The sequence below is a fragment of the Eschrichtius robustus genome, chromosome 15 (assembly GCF_028021215.1).
Source record: "Eschrichtius robustus isolate mEscRob2 chromosome 15, mEscRob2.pri, whole genome shotgun sequence".
In the NCBI taxonomy this organism is placed as follows: domain Eukaryota; kingdom Metazoa; phylum Chordata; class Mammalia; order Artiodactyla; family Eschrichtiidae; genus Eschrichtius; species Eschrichtius robustus.
The window spans coordinates 53,898,578-53,912,500 of record NC_090838.1 but is presented as its reverse complement, the minus strand read 5'-3'; the positions used below and the strand labels follow the sequence as shown (position 1 = coordinate 53,912,500).

At 33.5% G+C, this 13,923-nt stretch overlaps 1 protein-coding gene across 4 annotated transcripts in view; it reads right to left on the bottom strand.

Annotated features, from left to right (window-relative positions):
• Positions 1 to 13,923, bottom strand: part of EHBP1 (EH domain binding protein 1) — a 339,544-nt gene that overhangs the window by 44,136 nt on the left and 281,485 nt on the right. For all 4 annotated transcript variants that reach the window (XM_068564185.1, XM_068564184.1, XM_068564187.1 and 1 more), the window contains 4 exons: positions 12,130 to 12,254; positions 9,579 to 9,717; positions 9,325 to 9,431; positions 6,508 to 6,631 (listed from right to left, as the gene is read on the bottom strand). In XM_068564185.1, the coding sequence (XP_068420286.1) occupies positions 6,508 to 6,631; positions 9,325 to 9,431; positions 9,579 to 9,717; positions 12,130 to 12,254 (495 nt within the window). The remainder of the gene's footprint in view (positions 1 to 6,507; positions 6,632 to 9,324; positions 9,432 to 9,578; positions 9,718 to 12,129; positions 12,255 to 13,923) is intronic.

Sequence of the window (13,923 nt, the reverse complement as noted above, 5' to 3'; positions counted from 1 at the left end):
TAAAATTAACCACCCCAATTACTTTGAATTCATCTAGGGACAACGTAATAAAAAATGTGAAGAATTCTGCATGCCTATTAATCTAAAACATTACAGAAGCTTTCCCATATTCTCTTGTCTATATTTATTTTGTCCACACCTATTTTACTGCTCTACTAATTCAATTATATTTAGCATTGGTGGTCAATAGAGTTTTTGTTATTTAATTAATCCTTACATAGCACCATAAACATGTTCATTATCTGATATCTACAGGGCCTCAAATAGTGAATAGTGCCTATTTAATAACTAACTAAATTTATATCTAACTGAACTTATAAGCCTATGTCTAATCATTAAAAACATTTAAAAAATGCAGACCAAATATATAATTGCGATAAAGTTCAGAATGCAAGTTTTTTTGGGGGTAAAAATGAGAAAATACAGATAAAAGAACCAGGAAGAGATACACATAGTATGAGATAGTTACAAGACCCTTAGGAAGATTTTTTTTTTTTCCCCTTAGGAAGATTTTTAATACTTGAGTTGTATTTTGAAGTTTGTACTTACTCAATATCTAGGAGTCATAGCATCCAAAAATCCATCTGTTTAATTCATAGAATACACAGAAGCATAGAAGGTACATTGTTATCATAACAAGATAACTCTGTTTTTGTATCATTTAATGTTGGTCATTATGAAGGGAAAATAAATCAGTGAGATTGGAATTATATTACTCTATACTGTGATCACACAAATGCCTTTTCTTTTTTACACCTTCTGCACATGCCCGTTTTCTTCCTCATTCACAGAGCAAATCTTTTATGATCATATAAAGTATTTCAGGAACATAAGTATAAAACCCTCTGGAAATCTAATAATTTTAAGTATTTAGACTCTAATCAAGAGATGTGACATTGAACCAGTATTCATGCCACTGAAGCACTAATTTTCTATAAGCTCTTGTAATGTACCGATAAACTGTCCCTTTTTTTTTTTAAATAGCTGCGATTACATTTTCATATTGAAACAGATCTATATCACATTTTTTAAGAGTAAAACTAAGAGGCTTTAACATAGGAAATGTACATACATATCTAGTGTCATAGATTGTAAGCTGCTAATATAAAAATAATTACATTATTTTAGAAGTCAGTCACTTAAGGTTTTAGTTAGTTTTTCTTTTAACATACCTCAGAAAACCATCTTCAGGTATTCATTAGTAGCTGATCCTAGATTGAAAACTACTCTCTGAAGGCTATAATGCTCAAGTTTCAGAGCCTTATAAAGATTAACAAAGAGCTAGATGTTTCTTTTGAAGAGAAGCTTGTTTTTATCTCTTTGATTATTCCAAATGAGGATGTTTTACAGCCTGATTTTCATGTATATTACATGCTGATGACCAGGGAAGAGAAATAATATTAAGAGGAACATGAGTGTCCTAGGGCTCTAATGGGCCAAATGGGTTGGTTAACTGACTTTTTTCATAAACTAAATGAATATTGATCTGTTTCTTCTGAGTTACTAATTATAAATCATGAAATGGTGATAAAAAGGTACAAAGAATTAGTAATAAGACCCCAGGGAAACCAGAAGTTCACCTCTAAGATGAGAGATGAAGGAGAGACCATGTCATGTGGTGTCTGGAAGCTGGGCTCCAGAGCCCTCAGACTGGGTTTGACTCCTGGTACCACCACCTGAGAACTATATGAATTGGGCAAGCTACTTCCTTCTCTGAGCCTCAGTTTCCTCACTAAAAAAATGTGATTATTAACAGTCCCAGTTATTAAATGGAACCTATCTCATAGGGCCATTGTGAGAGACAAGGAAATAATGTATGTCAAGCATTTTCCATAAAGCCAGACATACAAGAAGCATGTAATAAATATTGGCCATTATTGTTATCTCTAGGTAAAGATAATGGGTAATTCTGGAGATTCAAAGAGAAAGCTTCCCAGTAACAAGTCAAAAATTTTACTTTTTTTTTTTTGTGGGCCCAATTCCCTGCTTTAAAGCAGCTTTAATGTTTACCACATTTGACTCCTCAAAGGTTGAGGTAAAGAGACATTCTGAGAAATGTATAGGAAAGTTATCTCTTTTCATTCTTTTTTCTCTGAGTATATTTAATATTTTTAAATGGTCATTTGCTAAGTTTTTGTAGTGGTTAGTCTACAAAAAGCTATGGAATCAGTATTTGTGGCCCAGGAACTTAAGAAGGTTATCATGATCATTTTATTCAGAGTTTAAAGGTTATAAAGCCAGAAAATGCAATTTTATTGCAATTTTCCCCTTAGAATGTTTAATGTTTACACTCAAAATATAAATAAAATATTGTCACTTAGAAAAAACCACAAATCATTAGTTTAAAACACTACAGTTCTCCAGTAAGAAAGTTTGATAACCATCAAATGAAAACAGATTAGGAATGGAAAAGAAACACCATTCATTATAGTAACACTATTTGCAGCACTTTCGTAAAAGGGCCCATCAACATTTCCATTATAAACTCCATTTTTGCAAGGGTAGCAACATTGCTGGTACAGTTTCATTAGCCCTATACTTACATACAAAACGTCAGCCTGGAACACATGCATGTTTCTAACTAATAAGCTTTAGTGTCCCCAAAGAAGTAATTGTTACAAACTTTAGGTGCTAGAAATTTAAAAATTCCTCCTCTGCAACAATTACAAAAGAAAAACAAAAACAAAACCCACAAAACATTCAGAACTGATGGAAAAAAGTTCTCTAGTATTTGCATGAGGATATTATAGATCCTAAGACAGGATGGCAGAAGATACTCGCGCGCACTCTCTCTCTCTCACACACAGTATTGTTATTTAATATTCAAACTATCACTGATTTAGGATTACTCAATTTCAGAAGGGACCAGTCATATAAATCTCCACAGCTGAGCTGACTCTGACACAGATGCCTCTTCCCTAAATGAATGTTGGGATCTTTCCAGCCCTTCCCCTGTCATTGCCAGTCTCATCCCTGGTACCTCCCCAGGGACCCACTTGCTGCAGGACCCACTGAGGCTCTCTCTTACAATCCTTTGCTACTTTCTTGCTAGAGTCTTCTCCCAACATGCCAGGAGAAATGCCCAGAAGTCTAGGTCACCATCCAGTCCCTACTATCCTCTCTCTCAAGATGCAAGAGCTTCAGTGTTAAAGGGATTGGTGCTTAAAATCCAGAGCTGCTCAAGCCCTGGGAACATAGGACTCAGGTCTAACATAACTATTAGTATTATTTTAGTTACATTTTAAATTAATAGATTTTTGTGGGTTTGTCTGGCCTGTGGATGCTTATAACAGTGCTTCTTTTGGAAAATGTATTCTTCAATTCCACAAATCAACTTCTAAATAAACTTCACAGCCCATTTAAAATTGAGTACAATTCCTTAATACAAAATAGAGAATTACCATATGACCCAGTAATTCCAATTCTAGGTATATAACCCCCAAAGCTGAAAACAGGGATTCAAAGAGATGCTTTTAGACCATGTTCATAGTAGCCAGAAGGTGGAAACAACCCAAGTGTCCATCAATGGATGAATGACTCCACAAAATGTGGGATATACATACAATGAAATATTATTTAACCACAACAACGAATAAAGTAGTGGTACATTACAATATGGTTAAACCTTGAGAATATTATAATAAGTGAAAGAAGTCAGATACAAAAGGATAACTATTGTTTGATTTCACTTATATGAAATATCTAGAATAAAACAATTTCAGAGAGACAGAAAGTAGATTAGCGAGTCCTAGGGGACCATGAGAGGAGAAAATGAGGAATTAATGAGTACAGAGTTTCTGTTTAGGGTGATGAAAAACTCTGGAAATAGTGGTGGTGATTGTACAATACTGTGAATGTAGTAAATGCTACTGAATTGTACATTTTAAAATGGTTAATTTTATACGTGAATTTCAAATCAATACAATTAAAAATTGTATATAGTCAGTACCTACAAGTATATAAAAATTGAAATAGCCGGTAAAGTATGCTTTTGCTATAAAAAAGATATAGTGGGAAAAGAGAACTGTCTCAAGAGCTAGAAAACCTAAAAACTTGGGTTCAAGCCCTAACTCAGCTGTTAGTAATTAGGCCATCTTATATGAGCCATTTTCCCTATCTGAGGCTCAGTTTTATCATGTAAAGAATATGGATACTATCTGCTCTGCTTAATTCTAAGGCTGAGATTCAGAAAGTACACAAAAACTCTAACACACCAGAGAAAAGGTACTAGCTTCTATAATAAATGAAAAGTTGGAAGTATGGGAACCCCAAAAAGGAAAAGGATGAATAAATATATGCTTTTCCTTTCTAACACCTTATCTTTTACTTCAGTTGTTACCCAGGCTTTAGGCAAATCTTGGGAGACCATTATTTGAGCTGGAGGAGGTTCAATACAATCCAGGGGGATTCTTGGCATTTATCAAGTTGGGGAACCAAGTCTAGCAGATCCAGTCTAGACTAGATTCTGTCCTGTGTAGTATGGAATATAAAGCCCTGAAGAGATTCTAGAATCAATCTGTAGTCCCTCACTATCTTTCAGATGATAAATGATCTCTAGTTGGGGCCACTACAAAGCTTCACTGGTAATATGTAGTATGGGGAGGAGAACTTGAGTCTATTTTGGTTAGAACCCTCAATAAATCAGGCTCCAAGTGTGAAACAAGGAAAGGAAACAGAATTTCTAGCTTTTTCTCTTGTGACACAAGGCTTTTTTATAGTAACATCTAATTTATCCAACACAAAGAGGAAAGGTGGTCTACTTGAAAGAATTAAAAAAAAAAAGTCTCCTTAAAATATATAAAGGAAATAATTTAAAAATGTATTACAGAAATTACACTACCTAGTATTTACATTTTTAATATAGTTAACATAATATTTTCAAAAACCTTCAGAGACCAAAGGAAAAATGCAAATGTGAAGCCATATGTTGGTTTATGGCATATCTGTTGAATCCACACAAAAGTCTATGTATATGAATGAGCATACATGTAACTTGTTAGGGCGATGATAAACATGTTCTAGGTAACTTGGCATAGCAGGAAGGGTATGGTATAATAGGGTTCTGGTGACTTGCATGCTAGTTGAAGGTCAGCCTGATCTATGTGGCACTGAGCTTTTCCTGTGCCTCTGTCTCCTCTGTATAATAAGAAGGTTAGGTAATAGTTTTCAAAAAATAAAAAAAACCTTTTTTTGTTTTGTTTTAAATTTTAACCAGTAGAACCTTTTCTTTAAATGAACTCATCCAAGAAGCCCGCTATTTCAGATAAATAAACTCAGAGCTACTCTGTTTGAAGTAAGGTAAGAAACCCAGACGTCTACCTGCTTGCTCCCTTATTGTCCTGCCAGCCCCGAGGTGTCTCTGAAGAAGCCCTAAAGTCTCCACAGAACACAGCTTGAAACCAATCCGGCCAGATAAAGCCAAAGGTCTCTTCACATTCTAGTATGTTCTGATTTCACTAATGTAGGCAATTTTCAAATGTCCCATATAAATGCTTATTTCTGGAGGAGTTCTTTAATTATAAATATATCTTTGGCAAATAGAGAAGAAAAAGTTCAAGAAAGCTTTCCAATCCTAATCTACTACTAATTTACTAATCTACTTTACTAATCTACTTTAACACTGCCATAAAATTAAAGCAATTAATTAGATTAAAGGAATAGATTTTCCACTTACATTTTGACATTTTTTTACTTAATATAGTGTACTTCTAATTTGGTATGAATGATTTGAATTTATTTCCCATTTTTACCCCTTTTGTAGGAGCAGCATTTTAAAGAAATATATATGTAGAGACATATATTTTAAGGAAATATATATATCTTTAAAATATACACACATACAGTTTTTTTATTTTCCAATAGCTTACTGTACACTTAGATCTATTCAATCACTATTGGCAATCAGCATTAAATGCCAATCTACCCTCTGGTTAGGAGCTAACTTGCTGCTCTAAACCATTTTTACAAACCTTCCTATATACCTTAATCCTTTCAAATGCAACTGTGACACAAAGTATTACAGACATTTAAAAACCAGTTCTCTTGAAAAAAAATTGTGGAGCATCAGTAACCAGATAGTATTCTCAAATTTCAGTGATCTAGTCCGTGGAGATGTCCCCTATGCATAGTGCTCTGTTTCATGCAGTACATGGCTTTAGCTGGCCAAATCTTTTTTTTTTTCCCAATGAATCAGTAGAACAGTGAAGATCTTACTTTTTTTTTAAGCAGTGGCATATCAATGAGGCACAGATGTGTATTCCAACTCTGCATGGATGAGCACACTGTTCAATAGTGCTGGCTCACACGGTATCAGGGCGAGTTATCACTTCCCATGAAGGCACTCTTATCACCAGGGCCCAGAGAGGTGGCTGCAAATCGCAGCCTTTTTATTTTCAGGGCAGTTCTGCTGAACATTCAGGCTTCAAAGATTCACACTTCCAAAACTCTATAAGAGTTTGTGAACGCTCAATTTGCCAAAACTGTTTACAGTGTAATTGGGCACCGTACCTGTGTCCATGAGATAGCGAAGGCGCTTCTCCACCAGCGCGGCACGGGTGTCAATTTGCTTTTGCTCATTCTCTAGTGCTGCCAATTCTCCTACAACATACTGACTGGTGTCTTTGAACCCTTTCTGTTAACGAGAACAAACAGGAAAGAAAAAAAAATCACTTGTAAGTTGCATTTTTCCTTTCTACAAACACTTAGTAAAGCACTTACCTAGAGAACCAAATACGCCCTTAGTATCACTCTTAGTACCTAAGAGCAACGCCCTGTGATTCAAAAAATTTTCATATGAATTATAAATATTGCAAAACTTTTGTAAATAGAGAAAATTGTGGCTGTTTAGTATTATATTTATAATTTAACACCCAGATTTGCCAGATTTAAAAAGTTAACACTAAGTAATAAAAAATTCTCCTTAGAGTTGAGTCAGAGTGATTTAAGCATGGACAAGGATAGAAGATAATTTTCCCTTGGTGACTGTCAAAACAAACACCAATGACATCTTTAATTCAAAAGTGTAATATATAAAAATGGAATTTAACTAAGGAATTGCTTCTTAAAGAATCTATCCTGAAAAAAATCAGATTTGTTCTTACAAAAATATAAAATTAAAAAGATACATTTCTTCTTTTCATAGTAACTGTACTATGTATATTAAAGTATTTTTAAAAAATGATAAAAGAGAAGTTTCTAATATCTCCAGTTTCCCCTCCAGCTGGCTTCTGTACTTTAACATGTCATTCTGTTGATGTATTACTAATTATTGTAGCTGCGAATTCTAACTTGACAGGTGGTTTCAAACCTTGCTACACTGGATCTAATGCCACCAGTACACTGATTTGGTTAATCTTCCATTTAACCAAATTTGGATTTCAACCTGAAATTTTACTTTTTACAACCAAGCATGTTAAAATAAATTATCCTTAGAAGTTTTATTTGAAGTAGCAGTTCTATTATAAAGTACCAATATAGGCTTACTTTTTATTTTCCTATTACAAATCGAAATCGTTAGGGGGCAGGGTTATTCATGGTATAGTACCAAACTGATAAATTATAGCTTCCTTTGGAATGCTTGTTTGTCTTGTGGCATTTCTAGGGGTTAGTTTCCTAAGTAGCTGAGAAATACTGAAGAACTGCTTAAGTGATTACTCTCACCACTACCACTACTAATATCAGCACTTACAATATTTATTCAGAGAAATAAATGTGAACAACATTCTTGTGTCAAATCCCTTCCCTACCTAGAAGCATATTAATCTCTAAGAAGCCATGAGGAATTCTCTTTCGTTACTCCTTAAACAAGAAACAAAATCAAGAATCATGTTATTTACGAGGATATTTTGGAATTCTCATAATCAACAAACCTGTCTAACCATACGTATAACTTATTTATCTTTGGAACCAGTAAACTGTACTCACACATGAACTCAATTTAAACCAGCTTATTGTTAAACTGACTATGGTAGCTGACAAACTTAAAGCTGAAGTATTTTAAAAAATCATGAAATTGATAATGTCTCAGGACAGACTGATCAAATAAGTTACTGTATTTTTAAAAGATTCATACAAAGTGGATATTCTCCCATCTCACTATGAAATAAAACAGAAAAACTATAACAACAGAATAAATGCTAATGGTAGCTTTAAAATCTGGAATCTGGTGAATGCTTTTTGTATCTATCTGTCAGACAGCAGAGCATTTTCAAAAAGGACTATTCTCATTTCCATCCAGAGGGACAAAACAAACATAGTAAAAGCAACAAAGATATAAGAAAACAGAAGTGATAAGCAACACATAAACTTCATTGCTTGTACTGATTGGTTCAGTTAAAAATAGTAACAAAGTTTATAGTCAGATTTCTTTAGTGTGAGTATATAGTACACTCAAATATTCTGTATCTTATAAATTATACCAAATATTTCATCAGGATATACCAGTTAGCTCTTCTATGTATTAAGACGTGCCAGGTTTTAGTAAAACAACTTTAAAACGAGAACTTAAAAATGAGAAGTTTTTACAGCTCTAAAATGTAGTTTGTAACTGACTACATTTGCAAGGATTTTAAAATCCATAGTAGACAATTTTAACAGTAAAAACAAAGAAAATATTTATACAAACTGGAGATAATAATAATTAAAAAAAAAAGTATCACCACTAAAGAGAGCAGTGCTTCCAGACAAAAATTCAAGTTAAAACTTGTTCTTCCTGCTTCTGTCCCGCAGCTGTCCATCAAAAGCAGCTTTCTCCCTGCGGTCTATCAAATATTTCCCTCACAAATCAATTTTACACATGATCAGCCCATACCCCTACTGAGCTGAACCTCCCCGTTAATTAAGTGAAGAAATTACCATATATATTATATTAATGCAAACATCATTCAGCTAGTAATTCACGGCTGATCTGGATAATGGAAAGGTTGAACACCCATTAACCCAAGCCAACAAAATGGGTTGGCTGAGAAATTCTAGCAGGTCTCATGTGACTTTTCCCTCTAACTGCAGCTCTGCGGTATCTGCTATTGTAATAATTAAAATCCTCCCAGTAGATCAATACTGGAATCTCTTTATGGGAAGTGCCCTGATGGAAATGTCTCAAGGAAGCTGGGGCTGTGGAACTCTGAAAAATTCATTTTTTTTATCTGACAATTATCACCACACTGCAGACTAATTCAACAGTGCACCCCTCTCACTCTGCTTTGAATGCACTGGAGATTGACATCTTAAAAAACCTAACATCTCATTTTAACAAATAAAGGCACTATTTCCACATACAGTTTGGAATTATCAGCAATCATGAAACCACACAAAAAATTAATATACATTAAGCACTTCATCTTCTGATGGCTTCCTCTGAGTTTCAGTTATTGCTGCCTTCTCCTCATTTCCTTTCTTTGTATCTTCCTGTATTGATCTCTGCCTTTTCATCTCTTAAAAAAAAAGGGAAAGACATGTAAAATTATTATAAAGCTTGATATTTGTGTATTGAAATGTGGATTTACATTATCAGCTTCCATATATATATATAAATATTGTTAAATCATAAGATGGGAAAACATTTAAAAAAGTGTTCCTACCTGGTCTATTCTCAACATATTGACTGAAAGACTGAAGTTGAGTTTTTCTTACTGTAGAATCCTTGCTAAACACAACAGGATTTCTAAATCGTTCTGTTGCTTTTTGTAATCGCTCAGTCCGGAGATCTTCTGTGCCATTCTAAAAGTGAAACAAATGTAGTAAGAGAGTCCTGATCTTATAAACGTGAAATTACACATTAGTAAAACAAGTTTTACTGATTTAAGATAATGCCAACTTAGAAACGTTTTGAAAGAAAAAAGGACTATAAAGAGATGTTCTAAATAGCTCAACAGCAAGGTCTGTTGCCTGTAACTGAAACCTTTGGGAGACATGGTTTAAATGGAGGATCATTCTTGATAACCGTGATTCATTAGATACTGTGAACCCCCATGTCTTCTTCTGATGATATGTATCATTTAAAAGCCACACTGCCTCTGTCTACCACTGCCCCACCACCCCAGCCCCACTATTCTGCCCCATCTGTTTGTACAGTCCCACAGACTTGTATGACAAGAAGAACTAGTTTCTAATTTTATGCCCATTGAGATAAACCACTAATGCTGGATGAAGGCTAAAAGGTAGGATTATAACACTACCCCACTGAACTGCATTTCATCAGCTATAACTTTCCAAAGCCAGATTTGTAAGTAAGCCCTTTACAGCTAAGGAAACTACAATTATCTTTTCCAGAGCTTCCTATGTTAATACTGGTAACAAATTCAAATGGTTCTATCAACAAGAAATATCCCAGAAGACTGAACCACTGCAGTGTGTGGAAGCCGCAGATACCGTGGTGCTGTGTACCAAACAAATATTTCATTTTATACCTAATCTTTTATTATTTTTATTAAGTGTTTTGAAAGTAAATAGGGAAAGGCTAAGATGCATGACTAATAGCTAAGCCTGCTGAATGCTGAAACTGGTTATCAAAAGCTACCAAGACTTTGCCCTTCCTCTGCATTGAGACAATCAGTAATGAGGGAGTCCTCCAATGGCCTATTCTCTAGCCTCAAGGAGGCCTGGGATACAGAATCCTCAAGGGAAGGTAACAGTTTATCCTTTTCCACAAACACAGAATGCCTCATTTATAAACGTGTAAACTGCATTTTATTAAAAAAATAAAACCCCAAATCAATGCTGAAAGCTTCAAGAGAACAGATGGACTCTATATGTTCTTTATAAGCACCATTTAAAAAATCTTAACTAAAAAGATCCATACAAAGACAAGCTGTTTAAAGCACACATTTTGTTGGAATAAGTTTGAAAATAACTACATTTAAGAGCTTTTTGGAAAGCAAAAACAACTGCATCTATTTAGATAATTAAACCTTAAGAATAAAAATACCTCTGTTTTATTTTTTTAAGTTATATATTTATTATTAGTATCATGCTTATAATATGCTAGCTATGTAGCTAGGATAGAAACAATTATGGCCTTTATTTATTTGTTTGTTTGTTTGTTTAAGAAAAGTGTGTATTCTACTGTTATCATAATAACTGCCCAATAGTCTAAAACTCAAGTCTTTACCAAAATAAACAAACACGGCTAAATTTTTTGAGGCCTGGCAACATGCTAAAATATCAGTGCGATTAGCCAGCAAATCCCATCTTAAGAAACCTTTTTATGACTAGGGACTTCTGCCACTTTACAAATGTATTCCTCTAAACCCACTAATTCAGTTAGCCTTTTCAATCCATTGTATTATTCTTAGTCCAGCTTCATTCTGCATTAAATCCAGTGCAGAAAGCTAAATTGAACGCAAAAAATCAGACCTGATCCAGGCTTCCTTTTGTTCAAAGATAGTGACCAAAAGTCCTCTGGTGCTGCCACACACTTTCATCACCAATTTATAGAAACCGACAGTATAAGGGAAAAGCAATGAAAGTCATTGTTTTGGGACTTCAAAGCATCTCTATGTCAGGGGAAGGAAATCCTTTCAGTCAGCAGGGCAGTCCCCATAGTCCGCAGGTGGGTGAAAAAGTTATACAAGACTAGAAATGCCCTAAAGCTAGAGAAATATTTACGATACAGTGCAAGGAAAAGGGGGGATGGCTTGAGTGGGGATAATATAAATACTACAAATCATCATCATTATCATCATCATCTTATAATGTTGCATTTTGGCTAAAATCTTACACAAGGTAAGATTTATATTGGCACAAAGCACATGCAAGTATCTTAAAAATTTATATTCACATACCATCTTCAGGAATTAATTCATCTTAACAGGTCAAAGGCTGAAGATGATAGAATATGCTAGAATTCTCTTAGCAACATTCTCGTTAGCAAAATACAAATGCATACAGAAGTCAAGAATAGTTTTTACTTTTACTGACATATCAACTTCAAGTAGTAGTTTCTCTGAAAAACAGTACCTGAATACTGATTACCATACTGGTATCTAATTTATTGGCTATTTAATAAAAATTTGTATATCTTAATCTTAATGTGAAGAATTTGGTAAGAAACTGACTTTAGGATTATGAAGTGCCAGTGGAAATTAGAATACACAGATACTAAGTCAAATATTTCAAACAAGTAAGATTTACCTTAATGTCTTGCTCTGAACTTTCAGTTATAGCTTTGTGAGCAGCGCTGGAAGGTGAATTTGCCACCTGTGGCTGAGTGTCTAGGAGTTTCTTCAGCTTCAAGTCCACCAACTTAGTGTTTTGTTCTGTTAAATATGCAAATACTATGAATAACTGTATGAGATGCATTTAGATGTGTAGGCTATCAATTTAAAGGACTTCATAAAAATATTACTATATTGAAAAAAAAGAGAAGCAGAACTCTTTATATATATATGTATGTATGTATACATAAACTATACTACATACCATATAACTATAGTATAACTAAGTAGTCTTTAGGCATATTGACTATATTCCCTTTTTAAAAATTGAGACATAATTGATATGTAACATTGTGTAAGTTGAAGATGTACAATGTGTTGATTTTATACATTTATATATTGCAATATGATTACCACCATAGCATTAGTTAACACTTCTATCATGTCACAAAATTATCATTTCTTTTTTGTGGTGGGAATAAATAAAATCTAGTCTCTTAGCATATATTCTGGTGTGTGTGTGTGTGTGTGTGTGTGTGTATGATATACATTCATATATATGTACTTTTCCCCAAAATCAGTCCCCTTAAAGAATATAGTCAACATGCCTAAAGACTATTTAGTTATTCTACAGTTAATAGCAGCTATGCTTACCTGAAAACCTAAGCCCATATTTGATGTACATATTTATATTAGCAACAGTATAGGCTGTACATAATGAAACAAGGTATTACAAAGTAGGTATTTAAAAGAGGTAACACATTTGATTATAAATTATATTATTTTATTGTTTCAATTCTTCTAGTATATTAAATTTAGACATATAATGCCATATTAAGTTCTTAACATGATCTTAGACAGTCATGTACACACTGTTAGAATCCAATGTTCCAATGTTTATGGGTATACATATATACCCAGCGTTGAAACAGGGTATATGTTTACAAATACCTTCTAATCAGAGGGCAGAAGTACAATAAAGATTATCACATTTTGGAATGTCTGAAATATGGATAGAAATTTAAAATAAATAAAAAATGGCTATAACTTTAAAAAAACAATTTCAAATTATTTTTAGCAAGTAAATTAATCTTTATTTAATAAAATAGTTCAGAAGCGAATGGAAACAAATAATTCTATTTAAACAAATTCACTCAAAGCAACTCTTTAATAAAATGATTATAAAAGACATGCCAACCATTTGATGAATGATATTTTTCATAAAGATTAATAAGTTTTCTAATTGTAAGACTCTTAATAAATGCTATTATCATTACTTTCATGCAAATTGGTCAGTTTATATTGCCAGGCTTCTCTTTTAAACAATATCTGATGAACTATGGTCAAATCAAGATAAAGATTAAACAACTTATTATTAAAAAATTATGACTTTAATATACATATTAAAAAAAGAATTTTGGGGAAAATAAAGCCAGGATAAAAAATCATAATGTATGCTACATGCTTCCAGATTCCAGTTTGCATTCCTATTTCTTACTGCCATGAAATAAACCATAGTCTGAATTGGAAAGTCTGTCCTATGCACTCGCCAACACTTACTGGCATGCTGAAGAGTTGTAAACAATATATTAGTTAACTCCAAAAACAGGAAGACTGAGATGTGTTTTCTTTTTAGGTATACAAAAAGTAGGAAGAGTGTTTTTAAGAAGGACAAGAATCAAGCCTGTTAGGCCTAATATTAACCAACCTTTAAATACATTAAAATATCCCACAAAGTTGCTATAACTAAAACTAGAAAATTCTCCTTACC